General features: G+C 68.8%; 2 protein-coding genes across 3 annotated transcripts in view; both read left to right on the top strand.

The window, feature by feature from the left end:
• The first annotated feature begins 793 nt into the window (after positions 1 to 793).
• Positions 794 to 9,300, top strand: ADAM15 (ADAM metallopeptidase domain 15). 2 transcript variants are annotated; one of them, XM_032713189.1, is made up of 25 exons: positions 794 to 879; positions 1,828 to 1,931; positions 2,536 to 2,612; positions 2,869 to 2,947; positions 3,052 to 3,128; positions 3,221 to 3,398; positions 3,476 to 3,538; positions 3,618 to 3,686; positions 3,769 to 3,938; positions 4,012 to 4,096; positions 4,166 to 4,314; positions 4,395 to 4,572; positions 4,692 to 4,784; positions 4,881 to 5,076; positions 5,147 to 5,255; positions 5,328 to 5,478; positions 5,548 to 5,625; positions 5,710 to 5,821; positions 5,932 to 6,070; positions 6,710 to 6,763; positions 7,024 to 7,129; positions 7,410 to 7,478; positions 7,682 to 7,756; positions 7,867 to 7,988; positions 8,967 to 9,300. In XM_032713189.1, the coding sequence occupies exons 1-25, from the start codon at positions 807 to 809 to the stop codon at positions 8,992 to 8,994; spliced, it is 2,634 nt and encodes an 877-aa protein (XP_032569080.1). In that variant the 5' UTR covers positions 794 to 806; the 3' UTR covers positions 8,995 to 9,300. The 2 variants fall into 2 exon arrangements, with proteins under 2 accessions (XP_032569080.1, XP_032569081.1); XM_032713190.1 differs by lacking the exon at positions 6,710 to 6,763.
• A 2,407-nt stretch (positions 9,301 to 11,707) lies between these two features.
• EFNA4 (ephrin A4) overlaps positions 11,708 to 15,392 on the top strand; it is a 7,325-nt gene continuing 3,640 nt past the window's right edge. The window contains exon 1 of the mRNA XM_032712872.1: positions 11,708 to 11,814. Coding sequence (XP_032568763.1) covers positions 11,708 to 11,814 — 107 coding nt within the window. The remainder of the gene's footprint in view (positions 11,815 to 15,392) is intronic.

The following is a 15,392-nucleotide window of genomic DNA, read 5'->3' as shown; positions in this document are numbered from 1 at the left end:
CTGCAAGTGGTGCTGGAGGGAGGGGGGCAAGTCATGGCTCAGCAGCAGCCCCACGGCCCCGGCCTCTCCCAGCTGAGGAGGGGGCCCAGGCAGTAAAGGCTGTGACCCCTCATGAAGTGGGGTCTGTGGGGGGTGTCTGCTGGGGGTAGGGATCAGATATGGGGGGAAGAAAGGGGGTGTAGAGGGGATGGAGGTGGGGGTCTTCTGAGGTGAAGGGGGGGTGTGGTGTGCAGGTAATGAGGGTGAGGGTCTCCGCTGCCCGGGATGATGAAGATGGAGGTTTCCAATGCATGAGGTGATGAAGGCAGCAGTGTCTGGAGCACGGGATGGTGAAGGTGGGCGTCTCTGCAGCCCTGGGGGATAAAGATGGGGGTCTCTGTTGTACTGGGGGATGAAGGTGGTGGCCTCCAGAGTACAGGCAGATGAAGGGGGGCGTCTCCAGAGCATGAGATAGTGAAGGTGGGTGTCTCTGCTGTCCCGGGGATGCAAGCGGTAGTCTCGGGACGAGGAGGGCAGGGGTCCCACCCGCAGCATCACCACCGAGGTCTCCGTCACGGCACCCCCGCGCATCACCAGCCACTCGCGGCGCACACAGAACCCACCCCGCCTCCGCCCCGGGCTGGGCGGTGCCGGCAGAGCGGAACGGGGGGAACGGGGCCGGGCGGGAAGTTCCGCCCCTGGGGCCGAGTCGGGCGGGGCTGGTGGCGGTGCCGGTGCCGGGGCCGGGGCCATGCGCGGCGGGAGCCGGCGGGGGCGGCCGCGGCGGGACATCGCGGGGCCGCCGGCCCGGGGGGGCCACGGGGGCGATGGGGCCGCGGCTGCTCCTGGCCGCGGGGATGCTCCTCGCCGCCGGCACCGGGGGCAGCGGCAGCGCCGCAGGTGAGCGGGGAACGAGGGTCTGGGGTGGAGGGGGGGGGTCGGTCGGGACCGCGCCTCGCCCCCCCGTCGGGGCATCGCAGGGGTACCCGCGGGGAGCCGCCGACCGGGATGGGATCGGGGGTCGTAGCCCCTCCGGAAGCTCGGTGCCCCCTCCCTGGGACTCTCGGTGACCGCCCCCGAGGACGCTCGGTGCCGCCCGGGGGACGCTCGGTGTGTGTCCCCCGGAATGCTCGGTGTGTCCTCCCGGGGATGCTCGGTGTGCCCCCTCCCCAGGACGCTCGGTGTGCCCCCCCGGGATGCTCGGTGTGCCCCCCCGGGATGCTCGGGCCCCCCACTCCGAGTACGTTTGGTGTGTGTCCCCAGGAATGCTCGGTGTGTCCTCCCAGAGATGCTCGATGTTCCTCCCCGGGACACTCAGTGTGTCCTCCCGGGATCCTCGATGTCCCAGTTCTCCAGCCGTGGGGACCCGGCTGTCCCCGAGCTGGTGGGGCCGTGAGGAGCGGGGTCTGCGTACCCCCTGACCTTCCTCCGGCATCCCCGGGCCCGGGAGGGAAGGGGTCCCTCCGAGACCTGGTGAGGGGGGGCTCTGAGTCAGCCGGGCCGGGCTCCCAGCCCTACCCAGTCCCTCCGCTGGTTGTACTGGGCAGCTGGCCGAGGTGACGCAAGGCCTGGCCAGGGAGCCCATTCCGTCCCAAAAACAGAGGGGTCTCCCCCAGCTCTGCTGGGAGGGGGTGTGTTGGCTGCTGTGCGGTGAGTGTGGGTGTCCCCGTTCCTGCTCCCCACACAGAACCCCTGCCCTGGTGGGCTGCAGTGGGTGACCGTAGGGGTCTGGAGTGTGATGGGTGACCGTGGGGATCTGGGATGTGATGGGTCACTGTGAGGTCTGGGCTGTGGTGGGTGACACAGCAGTGACACAGAGGTGACACAGCGGCCCTGGGCTCTGTGCAGGTGACAGCTCGTGGCAGCACCGTGCAGAACCAGGACACTACTGGCAGGTGACCCCGTGGGTCCTGCGGGACAACCAAAAGCTCAGCTTGGCAGAGGCGACCCAGGTGAGCCCCCACCAACTTCCCTGAGGTCCCCTATGCTTGTGACAGTGGGGGGGGGGGGCTGCCTGCCCCTCAACACCCCCTCTGCCCCCTTTACAGTGCAGGACACACAGTGTCCTGGTGCCATGTCCCTGGAGGTCCCAGCACCCAGAACCCGAGGGGGAGTGGAAGGGGGGCATCTCAGCAAATCCCCCTTGCTCTCCTGATGCTGGGAGGGACCATTTTGGGCCGGGGTACCCACCCTGATCCCCTCCCGGCTGGGGAGGAAGGGCCCATCCCACCCCGTGGCCGTTGGGAGTCTCTCCGACGCTTCCGCTGCGCTGCACCGGGCAGGAAGCGCGGGGGGACGGGGTGGGGGCCCCGCTCTGTCCAACCCCCCCTTCCCCAGCACAATGAGCCCGGGAGGGAGGGACATTTCCTGCAGGGAGCGAGGGTGGGGGCCGGGCTGGGCAGGGGATCCCTTCCGACCTCTCCCTCCGGGCACGTGCCAGGGCCAGGCAGGTCCCCCGACACCCCGTGGGGTCACGGAGCTTCTGAGGGTGTGTGGGGATGGGGGGAACACGCAACTTGAGGCAGGGGGTCCCCCCCTAACCATGGCCTGTGGCAGGAGGGGTTCCCCACCCAGCTGAGGGTCCTGCTGGAGCTGGAGGGGATGAGGCTGGTGCTGGAGCTGGAGCAAAACTGGTGAGTCTGCGGCTCTGGGGCAGAGCAGGGATGGGAGTGGGAAGGGGATCCCAGACCCACGCAGGGTGGGGGTCCTGTCCCCATCCATGGTGCACCTGGAATGGGGGTCCCTTATTCCTTGTCTCCATCCATGGCACGGGTGGGTTGGGGGTCCCAGGGTGCACCTGCAGCAGGGTGGGAGGTACTGGGGTCCCTGATGTGTGCTCAGGGCAGGGTGAGGGGGTCCCTGCTGTGGGGTGACACGAGTCTCTGGCAGGGAGCTGGTGCAGGGCACAGGGGCACTGTTCTACTACCTGCCCAACGGCACGTGGGTGATGGAGGAGCCCAGTGAGGAGGTATGGCTCAGGTGTGGTGGTCTCCTGAGGTGTCCCCGAGCTGTCCCCATGCCCCAGGGGGACCCCAGCTTGGGGCTGGATTCTGAGCCCCCTCTCTGCTGCAGGAGAACTGCTGCTACCAAGGGACAGTGCAGGGCTTCCCTGACTCCTGGGCCAACCTCTGTGCCTGTGCCGGACTCAGGTGAGCCCCCAAGCACGGTGGTCTGTGAGCCCACTCCCACTGTGCTGCTGGTGGAGCAGGCTCCATCTCCCAGCTCCTCTCCCCTTCCCCAGTGGCCACCTCCAGCTGTCAGAGACCAGGAGCTACGAGCTGGAGCCAGACAGTGACCCCTCAGAGCAACACATCGCGTTCCGTCCGTGGGTGGTTCGGGTGGCACCACGGGCCTGTGGGCAGGACCCCCTGAACCCCCGCCCCGGGGCAGAGGTGACAGAGCCTCCCAGGCCACAGAGGGTAGGTCACCCGGGGGGAGTGTCTTGCCCCATGGGGAGGGTCCCTCTATCAGCACTCTGACCCCGCTCTGTCCCCAGGGCAAGCGGGCAGCAGCAGAGCAGCGGTTCGTGGAGCTGGTGATGGTGGTGGACCACACTGCGGTGAGTGCTGGGCAGTGTGCTCAGAACAGGGGCTGCCCCCTCCCCAGCACCCCCTTGACCCCTGTCCCTGTCCCCCCAGTTCCAGAATTACCCCAGCCTGCAACGTGTTCACGTCCGGGCCCTGGAAATTGCCAACCAGGTGGACGTGGTGAGTCCCCCTCGGGTCTGTCGATCCCAGCCCCGTGCCCACTGCTATGCCAGGAGTCTCTGACCCCTCTGTGCCCCCCCAGTTCTTCCGGCCGCTGGGAGTGCGGGTGGTCCTGCTGGCAGTCGAGGTCTGGAGCGAGGGTGACAGGATCGTGGTGGGCAGCAGCGCCCGGGCGGCGCTGGAGCGGTTCCTGCGCTGGCGCCAGGAGGAGCTGCTGCCCCGGCTGCCCCACGACAACGCGCAGCTCCTGACGTGAGTGGGGGACAGGCTGGGGACGGGGGATGAGGCCGTGGCAGCCCCCCGACCCCTGCGCTCTCTCCCCCAGGGGTGCCCGCTTTGACGATGTCTCGGTGGGGATGTCGACTCAAGGCTCCATGTGTTCCCCCGCGCGCTCCGGGGGGGTCAGCATGGTCAGTACCCCCGTCCCCCCGCCCCGTGTTCACCCCACCTGTGCTCCCTGACCCCCCCTCGTCCCACAGGACCACTCAGTCAGCTTCCTGGTCGTTGCCTCCACCGTGGCCCATCAGCTGGGGCACAACCTAGGCATGCGCCACGACAGCCCCGGGCGCTTCTGCTACTGCAGCGACCTCCAGCACGACCGCGGCTGCATCATGGCATCGCCCACGGGGTGAGGGCAGCGGGCAGGGCTGCGGGGGGGCCGGGGCCGAGCCCCCTCCCCGCCTCACCGTCCCCTTCACGGCTCTGCAGGCTGACACCCGGCTTGAGCTTCAGCAACTGCAGCCGGCAGGACCTGGAGCGCAGCCTGCAGCAGGGCCAGGGCTGGTGCCTGTCCAACGTGCCCAAGCCCCAGCTCCCGTTCGAGAGCCAGGACTGTGGGAACTTCATCCTGGAGGAGGGCGAGGGCTGTGACTGCGGCCTCAGCGTGGTACGGGGGGCTCCAGGGGGGCTGGGGTCCCCTTGTGCGCAGGGGTGTCCAGGGCTGGCAGGGTGGGATCCAGTGCCCGGTGCCAGTGCCACTCGCTGACCACAGCCCCTCTGCCACAGGAGTGCACGGATCTCTGCTGCAACAGCAGCTCCTGCCAGCTGATGCCGGGGGCTGCGTGTGCCACGGGGGACGCCTGCTGCCAGGACTGCCAGGTGCGTGGGGACGGACACCCACGGCCACTCCCCGTGGTGGGCGAGTCCCCCACTCACTTGGGGGGGTCCCTGTTTGACTGTGGCCCCCCCCCGCAGCTGCGCCGTGCCGGGTACCTGTGCCGGGAGCCGCTGGGGGAGTGTGACCTGCCCGAGTTCTGTGACGGGGTCTCTCCGCACTGCCCACCCGACACGTTCCTGCAGGACGGGCAGCCCTGCGCCGGCGGGCGGGCACGCTGCTACAGCGGGGCCTGTGCCACCTATGAGGGGCAGTGCCAGCAGCTGCTGGGGACAGGTATGGCGTGGCCAGGGTGGGGGCCCAGGGGCAGGGTGAGGGTGCTGAGGTTTGTTGTCCCCTGCTGCAGGCGCCAGCCCCGTCTCCAGCTCCTGCATGGCCACCCTGAACGCCAGAGGGGATGAACGTGGGCACTGTGGGCAGCTCCCCAACGGCTCCTATATCGCCTGCACCCAGCAGTGAGTGATGTCCCCATCCCTTGCCATCTCCCCCTTGCCATCCCCCCTGGCCTGACCCCTCTGTCCCCACAGGGATGCCCCCTGTGGGATGCTGCAGTGCCAGCGTGGCAGCACCCGTGGGGACAGACCAGGAGGGTCCTGCCAAGGGACCCCCCTGCCTGGGGACGAGGATGTGAGTGATGCAGCCATGGTGCTGCCCGGCACTGCCTGTGGCCCCGGGAAGGTGAGTACCAGGGCAGCAGGGAAAGGGCTGGGGGGGTCTTCAAATGCTGACCCCCCCGATCCCCCACAGATGTGCCTCCAGCGCCGGTGCCAGGACGTCTCCATGCTGGGTGACCAGCAGTGCCAGAGCAAGTGCCATGGGCACGGGGTGAGTGCGGGGCCGGGGAGCGGGTGGTGGAGGTGGGGACCTGCCCTGCGGGGGGTGCTGAGCTGGGCAGTGTCACCCACCCAGGTGTGCAACAACCATGGGCACTGCCACTGTGAGCGGGGCTGGGCCCCCCCGACCTGCGAGAGCCCTGGCACGGGGGGCAGCCAGGACAGCGGCCCCGCTGGGCTGGAGCGAGGTGAGGGGTGAGGGACGAGGAGAGCACAGAGAATGGGGCTTTGTGCCGGGTGTGTGGGGGGGTGACGGGCCACGGCGGGGGCTGACGTGCCACTGTGCCACTCTCCACAGGGGGGAGTGCCCTGCCCACAGCCCTGCTGGTGAGCGCCCTGCTGGGGCTGGCGCTGGCACTGGGGCTCTGCTGCGCCCGCCGCGCCGGCCTGCACAAGCACCTCTGCCAGCTCGGCAAGGGCACCTCCTGCCAGTACAGGTACTGAGGACGGGGGACATGCGGGGGGGAATGTGGAGGGCACATGGGTGTTGGCACACATGCCTCTGCACGCGTGTGCCGAGGCACACAGGTGGCACACGGATGGCATGCTAACTTCTGCATGCATGTGGTGTGGCACGCAGGTAGCACAGATGGCATGCTCACTTATGCACACGTGTGCCGTGGCACGCAGGTGGCGCACATCCCTCTGCATGCATGTGCTGTGGCACGCAGGTGGCGCACACACCTCTGCATGTCTGTGCTGTGGCGCACACGCCTCTCTGTGCATGTGTTGTGGCACACATGCCCCTGCATGCATGTGCTGCGGTGCCACGCAGGTGCTACGCTCGCCTCTGCATGTGTGCGCCGTGGCAGGCACCAGAGCCCCCTGCATGTGGGCACGCGTGCGTGTAGCGTGTCACTGGGGTGTGTGCATGTGTGCTCACACGTGTGTGTCCCCAGGGCGGCCGACCGAGCGCTGCGCACGCGTGTCCCCCGCACATGTGACAGTCCGTGCGTGTGTTTGCGTGTGCATCCCCAGCACAGGTCACAGCCCCGTCGTGCATCGTCGCCCCACGTCCCCTCCTGCCGCTGCCCCCCCCAGCCCCCGGGCTGAGCCCCCCACTCTTCTCCCCACAGTGCTGAGACCCGGGTGCGGTTCCTGGGTCCCGGAGCCGCCGACGGCTGGAGCGGGTAACGTCACGGCCGGCGCCCGGGCGTGGGGCTGTCCCCGAGCTGTCCTGCTTCGCAAGGCCTCCGGTGCTGCGCTCTTCCCCTGGCAGTGCCCGCGGGGTGTGGGGCAGCCCCCGGGGCGCGGGGGTGTCTCCTCTTCCAGCGCCGAGGGGTTCGTTTCTCTTGGGCTTCTGCTGGTGTTTCGGTGTGGCTTGGTCGCCGTGCGGGGTCCCCGCGAGTGCCCGGAGCGAGCGGGGTCTCATCCTGCCTCTTCCCTGCAGGATCTCGCAGCCAGAGCCCCCGTCGGGCAACCGGGTCCCCCCCGCGCGCCCCCGGCCCCCGCAGTGGCGTCAGGCCACGGAGCTGCAGGTCATGCGTGGCAGCAAGGTGAGGCTGGGGGTGGTGGGGGGCGGTGGGTGCCGCGAGTTCACTCCGGTCCTTGGGGTCCCACACGCCCAGGCCGCCTGGTCCCCACTCTGTGGCACCAGGAGCAGTCTGGCACGGCCACTTGGCACCGGCCGCTCGCCGGGATCGGTGCCCATCCCACGGCAGGGCTGAGCCCCGGAGCTGTGTGCTGAGGGCTGAGGGGGGGGTCTCTGTCTCTGCTTGGCGGGAGGGGGGTCTCCGCATGCTGCATGGCTTGTCCCCGCTCTCCCTCTCTCCGCAGCCGGCTGCCCTCGGCTCGGCCCGGCCTGACCCGCCCTCCCGGCCCCTCCCGCCGGACCCTGTGCCCAAGGTAACGCCCGGGCAGGGTGAGGGGGGGGTCCCTCAGCCTCCCCCCCGACCCCACTGCATGCCTGGCTGCGCTCCAGCTCTTGGGGACTTCTGTGACACGGCTGTCCCCAAAAACCCCTCCTGCCCAGCAGGAGGCTGGTCCCTGTGCCCCCCACTGTCCCCGTGCCTCCCCTGCTCTCTCACTGTCCCCCTCTCTCTGCCCAGGCCCCCCCCTCGGACAGGCCGCCCCCCCCCACGCGCCCGCTGCCCGCAGACCCCGTGGTGCTGCCGAGCCCTCAGGTAACGGCAGCGGCACCCGCGTGTGGGGCAGGAGACGAATTCCCACCCCCCTGAGCCCACTGAGGGGGTCAGACCTTACTGGAGCTTTGACCCCCCCTGTCCCCCCACAGCCCCCGGTTCCAGCCAAGCCCCCACCACCACAGCGGCCGCTGCCCCTGAACCCCCCGGGCCCTTCGCACGCCCGCAGCGAGACCCCCTCCGGGCACCCCTATGTCACAGTGATCCCTGCCAGGTGAGCAGGGGGCGGCCAGGACAGGCCTGGGGGGCCTAGGGGGGCTGTAGGATTTGGGGTGGTGGTGGGGGGTTGTAGGGTGCCAGGGTGGGGTCTGCAGGGTGGCCAGAGAGGGGGCAGAGTGGGCAGCCAGGAGAAATGGGGGGGGTCAGAACCAGAGCAGGGGAGGGGAGAAGGGGTGTGGGGTGTAGGTCTGCAGAGGCCAGAATGGGGTGCAGAGCGGGGAGCCAGGAGAAATGGGGTGTCAGAACTTGGGGGGGGGGGGGAAGGGGTGTGGGGTGCTAGAGTGGGGTCAGCAGAGGCCAGAGAGGGGGCAGCCAGGAGAAATGTGGGGGTCAGAATAAGGGCAGGGGAGGGAAGAAGGAGTGTGGGGGGCCACGGTGGGGACAGCAGAGGTGCAGAGAGGTAAAAGGGGGTGCAGAGGGGGGAACCAGGAGAAATGGGGGGTCAGAATAAGGGCAGTGGGGGAGAAGAAGGGGTGTAGAGGGCCAGGGTGGGGGTCTTCAGAGGCCAGAGTGAGGTGTGGGGTGGGGACACAGAGGGGACCCAGGAGAAATGGGGGGTCAGGACCAGGGCAGAGGGGGCTGTGGGGTGCCAGGGTGGGGTTTGCAGAGGGCAGAGGGGGCAGCCAGGAGAAATGGGGTGGTCAGAATCAGGGCAGGGGAGGGAAGAAGGAGTGTGGGGGGCCACAGTGGGGTCAGCGGAGGGCAGAGAGGTAAAAGGGGGTGCAGAGGGGGGAACCAGGAGAAATGGGGGGGTCAGAATCAGGGCAGGGGAGGGAAGAAGTGGGGGTGGGGTGCCAGGGTGGGGGTCTGCAGGGGGCCAGAGTGAGGTGTGGGGTGGGGGGACACAGGGGGGCCCAGGAGAAATAGGGGGGTCAGAAACAGGAGGCAAGAAGGGGGTCTGTGGGGGGCAGAGGGTCTGCGGGGGGAGCTATGAGGACCCCCCCCTCACCCCATCGCATCCCCCTCTCCCCAGGCCCGCCCCGGCCCCGCCGGAGGCCTGAGCCACAGGCCGGGACAAGGCCGAGCCCCGCCGGACCCCGCCGGACCCCGCCGGGCCTCCCCTGCCACGTCAATAAAGGGGCTGTGAGCTGCCCCCGCGCTGCCTCCGCCGCACCGGGACCGACAGCGGGACAGCGGGACAGCGGGAGCGGCCCCGGGACACCGGGAGAGGGGAGCGGTGCCGAACTACAACTCCCAGCAGCCCCCGCGCCGGAAGGGACTCCCGGCAGCCAGCGCCCCCTGGCGGGGACCGCGCACACCTGCAGCGGGAGGGGGGTCGGTGTCCCGAGGGGCCACGTGGGCGAGGGGACGGGGGGGACACGGGGGGACACGGTGTGTGTAAGAGATGTCCTGTGTGCACGGGCACGCGTGTGTGTGTAAGAGCTGCTCTGTGGGCACGGGCGCACGCGTGGGCGGGGGCTGCCACACACATGTGAACACACGTGTGCCAGGGCTGTTCCATCTGCAGGGGACACGTGTGTGTGTAAGGGATGCTCCGTGGGCACGGACACACGTGGGCAGGGCCATAGAACTGCCATGGACGTGGGCAGACGTGTGCAAGAGCTGCCCTGTGTGTTTGGGCACACGTGTGCTCTGTGGGCACATGCACTGTGTGTACAAGAGCTGCATGTTGGACAGGAATATGTACATACGTGCACAGGGGCTGGCCTGTGTGCACAGACACACACATGGGCTGGGGTGCCACAAACACGGGCACACGCGTGTGCAAGGGGCTGCTCTGTGGGCAGAGACACACTTGGGCACGAGCTGTCACACGCTTGGGCACACACGTGTGTGTAAGAGCAACTTGGTGGGCACAGACACATGTGCAGGGGCTGCCCTGTGGGCAGGGAAACACGCGTGGGCAGGGGCTGCCACACACATGAGCACATGCATGTGCGAGAGCTGCCTGGTGGGTGTTGGCATGTGTGGGCAGGAGCTGCCTGTGGGCACAGGCACATGTGTGTGCAAGAGCTGCCACATACATGGGCAGGTGTATGTGCAAAAGATGCCCCATGGGCTCAGGCTCACATATGAGCGGGAGCTGCTCTCTGTGGGCACAGACACACGTGTGCAAGAGCTGCTGAGTCTGCATGGACATGTGTGTGTGTAAGAACTGCCCTGTGTGCGTGGTCACGTAAGAGCTGCCAGGCACACGGGCACACGTGTGTGCTAGAGCTCCCTGATTGCACAGAGACACACATGGTCAGGAGCTGACACACACATGGGCACACACGTGTGCAGGGACTGCCAGGTGGGCAGGAACACATGTGTGCAGGGGCTGCCTTGTGTGCATGGACACACATGGGCAGGAGCTGCCACCCATGTGGGCACACACGTGTGCAGAGACTGCCGGGTGAGCAGAGACACGCATGGGCAGGAGCTGACACACATATGGGCACATGTGTGTAAGAGCTGCCTGGTGGGCAGGAACATACATGTGGACAGGGGCTGCCTTGTGTGCATGGACACGCATGGGCAGGAGCTGCCACACGCGTGGGCACACGTGTGCAAGAGCTGCCAGGTGGACAGGGACACATGGGCAGGAGCTGTCATGTGTGCATGGGCACACATGTAAGAGCTGCTCTGTGTGCACAGACACACGGGGCAGAGGCTGCCACACACATGGGCACACGTGTGCAATAGCTGCCTGGTGGGCAGGGGCACACACGTGGGCAGGAGCTGACACACATATGGACACACACGTGTGCCAGAGCTGTCATGGTTGCACGGGGACACACATGGGCAGGAGCTGCCACAAACATGAGCACACACGTGCAAGAACTGCTTGGTGGGCACAGACGTAAGTGGGCAGGAGCTGCCTGGTGGGTCTGGGCACACGCGTGTGCAAGAGCTGCCCCATGTGCACGGACCATCCTCCCTGGTCCCCGCAGTGTCCACCCGGTGCTGGTGCCAGTGCTGGCGCCAGTGGGTGCTGATGCCCGGCCAAAGTGGGAGGGTGGGCGTGGGGAGCAGCCTCTCCTCCCGGTTCCATCGATGTCCACGGTACCGGGGCAGTGCCGGGTTAGGGTGGGAGGTACCGGGGAGCCGGGTTCGGCTGGAGCTGCCGGTCCCACTGCTGGTGCCGATGGATGCCGGAGGTACCGGGCAGTGCCAGGGATGCCAGTCCCAGGTGCTCGGGCAATGCTGCTCCCGGTGCCGGTAGATGTTCACGGTACCGAGGCAGTGCCGGCTTGGAGTGGAGGCACCGGGAGGGTACCGGGAGGGTGGCGAGGAGCTGGATTGCAGCCGGGCTTCCGGTCCCGGTGCCGGTATGGATGTCGGCGGTACCAGTCGGGGTGAGGGGGTCTGCCGGTCTCGGTGCCGGTGCCAGTCTCGGTCCGGTCGATGTCGACGGTACCAAGGAGTTGCCAGGGATGCCGGTCCCGCTGCCGGTGGATGTCGGCTGTACGGGGGTTTGCCGGATTGAGGCGTGGCTGCCGCTGCCGGTGCCGGTGCCGTTGCCGGTGCCGTTGCCGCTGGATGCCGGCGGTACCGTCCGGCGGGGGGTTGCTGGTCTCGGTGCCCGTGGGTGCCGGTGCCGGTGGGTGTCGGTGCCGCCCGCCAAGGGTTAATGGCACTCGGTGAAGTTGCCGGGCGGCGGCGCGGCGGGATTGGCCCGAAGTTGTCTGGGCGGGCCGGGCCGTGCCGAGCCCCGGCGGGGCCGCCCCGCCCGCCGCCCCCCGCCGCCCCCCGCCCGCCGCCGGCGGAGCCATGCGCCCCGCGCCGCTGCTCGGGCTCCTGCTCTGGGCGCCGCTGCTCTGGGCGCCGCCGGTGCGCGTCACCCGCCACGGCGTCCACTGGAACGGCAGCAACCCCAGGTACCGCCGGCCGCCCCCGCCGGCCCCGCCGCCTTTGTGCGCCCCGGGCCCCGCCGAGCCCCGGGCCCCGCCGAGCCCCCGGGCCCCGCGCCGCCGCCACGGGACGGGACGGGATGGGATGGGGCGGGAGGGGCGGCGGGCGGTGGGCTCTGGGCTCCGGGGGGGCGGGGCTGCCCGACCACCGGGCCACCGAGCGCTCCTGGGAGAGTTACCGAGACGGGGAGCACCTCCCGGTGGGAGCGAGGCGGGGAGCATCTCCCGGTGGTGCTGAGCCCCCCGGGCATCCCCGGCAGCACCGAGCCCCGGGGTGGTGCTGAGCAGGTGAGTGGCCCCGGTGGTACCGAGCTCCGGTGGTACCGAGGCCCTGGGCATCCCCGCCGGCACCGAGCCCGCGGTGGTACCTCCCGGTGGTACCGAGCCCCGGTAGTACCGGGCCACTGGGCAGCCCTGGGCGTTGCCGAGCTGGTGAGAACCCCTGGGGGTGCTGAGCCCTGAGGGGCACCGGGCCACTGGGCATCCCCGGTGGTACCAAACCCCGGGTGGTACAGAGCCACAGGGCACTCCAGTGTGCCACCGAGGCAGTGAGTACCCTGGGTGGTGCTGAGCCCCAGGCACTGCTGGTGGCACTGAGCCCTGGGTGGCATGGAACAGGTGAGTCTCCCCTGGTGACGCTGAGTTCTGAGTGTTCCACGCCGGTGGGCAGCCCTGGTGGCACCAAGTTCCCGCTGGCACCAAGTTGGTGGGCACTCCTGGGGGCACCAAGCCCCCAGTGAGCATCCCAGTGGCACCAAGTCCCCAGTGGCACCAAGCTGGTGGGCACTCCTGGTGCTGCCAAGTCCCTGGTGATACCCAACTGTGCCGAGCCCGAGTGCGCTTGGTGGCACTGAGCTCTGGGCATCCTCTGGTGGCATCAAGGTGGTGGGTGGCAGTGTCAAGGGTTCCCATGGGTTCCCGTGGTGGGTGTCCCCACTGCTGGGGGCCACCCCAGCCCCTACCCTGCCAGGGGTGCTGCCCGTGGGCTCTGCCATCACCGGTGGGCTGGGGTCTGGCCCTGTCCCTGCTCCCGGCCTCCTCCATTTTAGGTATTTCCCAGCTTCAGGGAGCAGGGGGAAGGGTCAGGATGCTGGGCTGGGATCCTGCAGGCTGTGCTCCCCCTTGCAGGTCCTGTGCCCCGGGCCTGCGGGACTGGGGCAGGTGGGCACATGACGGGCAGGGCTGGGGCACAGTTGCTGCCTTGCTCCTCCCCCGTGGATGGGAGAGGTGGCACCCCACCACCTGTGGGAAGTGGGGCTCCGTGTGCCCCTCAGCAGGGTCAGGCAGCCCTCGGCCCTGCCTGGGCCTGTCCCAGCCAGCGTTACCCGTGGGATGTTCTGAGTCAGCGCGAGCCTGTGCCCCGTCCTGTCCTCGAGTAGCCCCCGGCCTCGGTGGGGGGCTCAGAGGCCCAGATTCCCCCCCCACCCAGTGCTGCCATCCAAGTGATGAACGTTCTGGTCTCTGCCAGGACTCTGCACCGTCCACGAACACCGCCTGCACCGGGGTGGATGAAGGGGGGTTGGGGTCTCCCTGACAGCCCCCCCTGCTCCATTACCTTCCCAGGACCAAGCGTGTGCAGTGCACGTGTGTGCACATGTGTGTGCACACGTGTGTGCCCGCAGAGCTGTCTGCTCCACCCCGGCCTGGCCGCACACGCTGTGAGCTCACTGCATCCTGCCCGTGCCTGAGCTGGGCCCCCTCCCCTGCCCTTCCTGCTGCCAGAGCCCCCCCCGTGCCCCCTGCCCCGGCCACCGCCTCCTACCAGCGCCGAGCCGGTGCGGGAGCGTCCCGCCGCACGGCCCCCCACCGGGGTGTCGTGTCCGATCAGCGGCGAGGCGGGTGCCTGGGGCGAGGGGCTTTGTGCCCGGGCAGCGTGGCTCTCCCCCCGCCTCCGGCCGCGGTGGCCGAGCCCATTCAGCTCCAGCGGCCTGCGGCTAATCCGAGCTGATGCCTGGCTGCGTGGCGCGGGCGGTGTCCGGTCTCTGTTTTGGGGGAAAGCCCAGCTCCCTGCTCCACCGGGGCCGGGGGGCAGCGGGACACCCCTCCCGGCGAACCCCCCCGCTCGTCCCGCCCGGCAGGTTCCTGCGGGACGACTACTCCATCCAGGTGGCCATCAATGACTACCTGGACATCTACTGCCCGCACTACGAGGGGGCCGTGCCCGCCGGCCGGGCAGAGACCTTCACGCTCTTCATGGTGGACCGGGAGGGTTATCGCGGCTGCTACGAGACCCCCGGTGCCTTCAAGCGCTGGGAGTGCAACCGGCCCCGGGCGCCCTTCGGGCCGTCCGCTTCTCCGAGAAGATCCAGCGCTTCACCCCCTTCTCGCTCGGCTTCGAGTTCCAGCCGGGGGAGACCTACTACTACATCTGTGAGTCCCCCCCCCGGGTGCCGTGGGGGGCTGCACTGGGGTGACGGCACCTTGGGGCACTGGGTGCAGCCCCTCGGGGCCAGAGCATGTCAGGGGTCTTGGGTGCAGCCCCCCAGGGTCCCATGGAAGTGGGTTTGGGGCACAAGGGAGGGTCAGGGTACACACAGGATCTGGATCCCCCGCTGAGGTTGGGGGGAGCAGGGGGAGTCTGGATGACTCTGGGTTGAGGTGCAGGGAGGTCTGGATGCCCCAAAGATGGGGGCATAAGGGGTCAGGGTGCAGGGGTATACAGGGTGCCCTGGGATGTGGGGTTCTGGGGGATGTGGCATTCAGGGAGGTTCTGGATTCCCTGGGGTGAGGGGTTCATGAGAGGTGGGGTGCAGGGGATGTCTGGATGCCCTGGGTGAGGGCATGAGGGGATCAGGGCACAGGGGGTTTCTGGATGCTCCTGGGGTGCAGGGGGTGTCTGGGTGGGGGCATGAGGGTGTTGGGTTGCAGGAGGGTTCTGGATGCCCTGGGTGGGGACACGAGAGGGTCAGGGACCCCAGGTTTGGAGTGTAGGGTGGGGTCTGGATGCCCTGGGGTGGGGGGAGCATGGAAAACCAGGGTACAGGAGGTGTCTGGATTCCCCGGGATCGGGGTGCACGAGGGGGTTGGGGGTGCATGAGGGGGATTTGGATGCCCTGAATTCAGGGTTCAGGGGGTATCTGGATGTCCCCGGGGTGGGGGCACAAGGGGCTCAGGGTGTACATAGCGGGAGGTTGGGATGCCCCTGGCTTCAGGGCACCTGAGGTGGGGAGGTCTGTATGCCCAGGTTTGGGGTGTGGGATGCCTTGGGGTGGGGGGTGCATAGGAAGATGGGCTGCTGGAGGTGTCTGGATGCCCCGGGGTGGAGGCACGATGGGGTCAGAGTGAACATAGTGGGGTCGAGGCGCCCCCGGGTTCGGGGTTTCTGGATGTCCCGGCTTGGGGGCACAAGGAGGTCGGGGTACCCCTGAGGTTCGGGGTGCCCGGGGAAGGAGGGCGGGGGGGGAGTCTGGATGTCCCTGGGTTCGGGGTGTATGAGGAGGGGGTCTTTATGCCGCGGGTTCAGGGTACCCGGGGTGGGAGGTTCTGGATACCCACGGGTTCGGGATGCAGGGTGGGGTCTGGATGCTGCGGGGTGGGGGCACCCG

This window comes from Chiroxiphia lanceolata, chromosome 29 (assembly GCF_009829145.1).
Source record: "Chiroxiphia lanceolata isolate bChiLan1 chromosome 29, bChiLan1.pri, whole genome shotgun sequence".
In the NCBI taxonomy this organism is placed as follows: Eukaryota; Metazoa; Chordata; class Aves; order Passeriformes; family Pipridae; genus Chiroxiphia; species Chiroxiphia lanceolata.
This window is presented reverse-complemented; position numbering and strand designations above follow the sequence as displayed.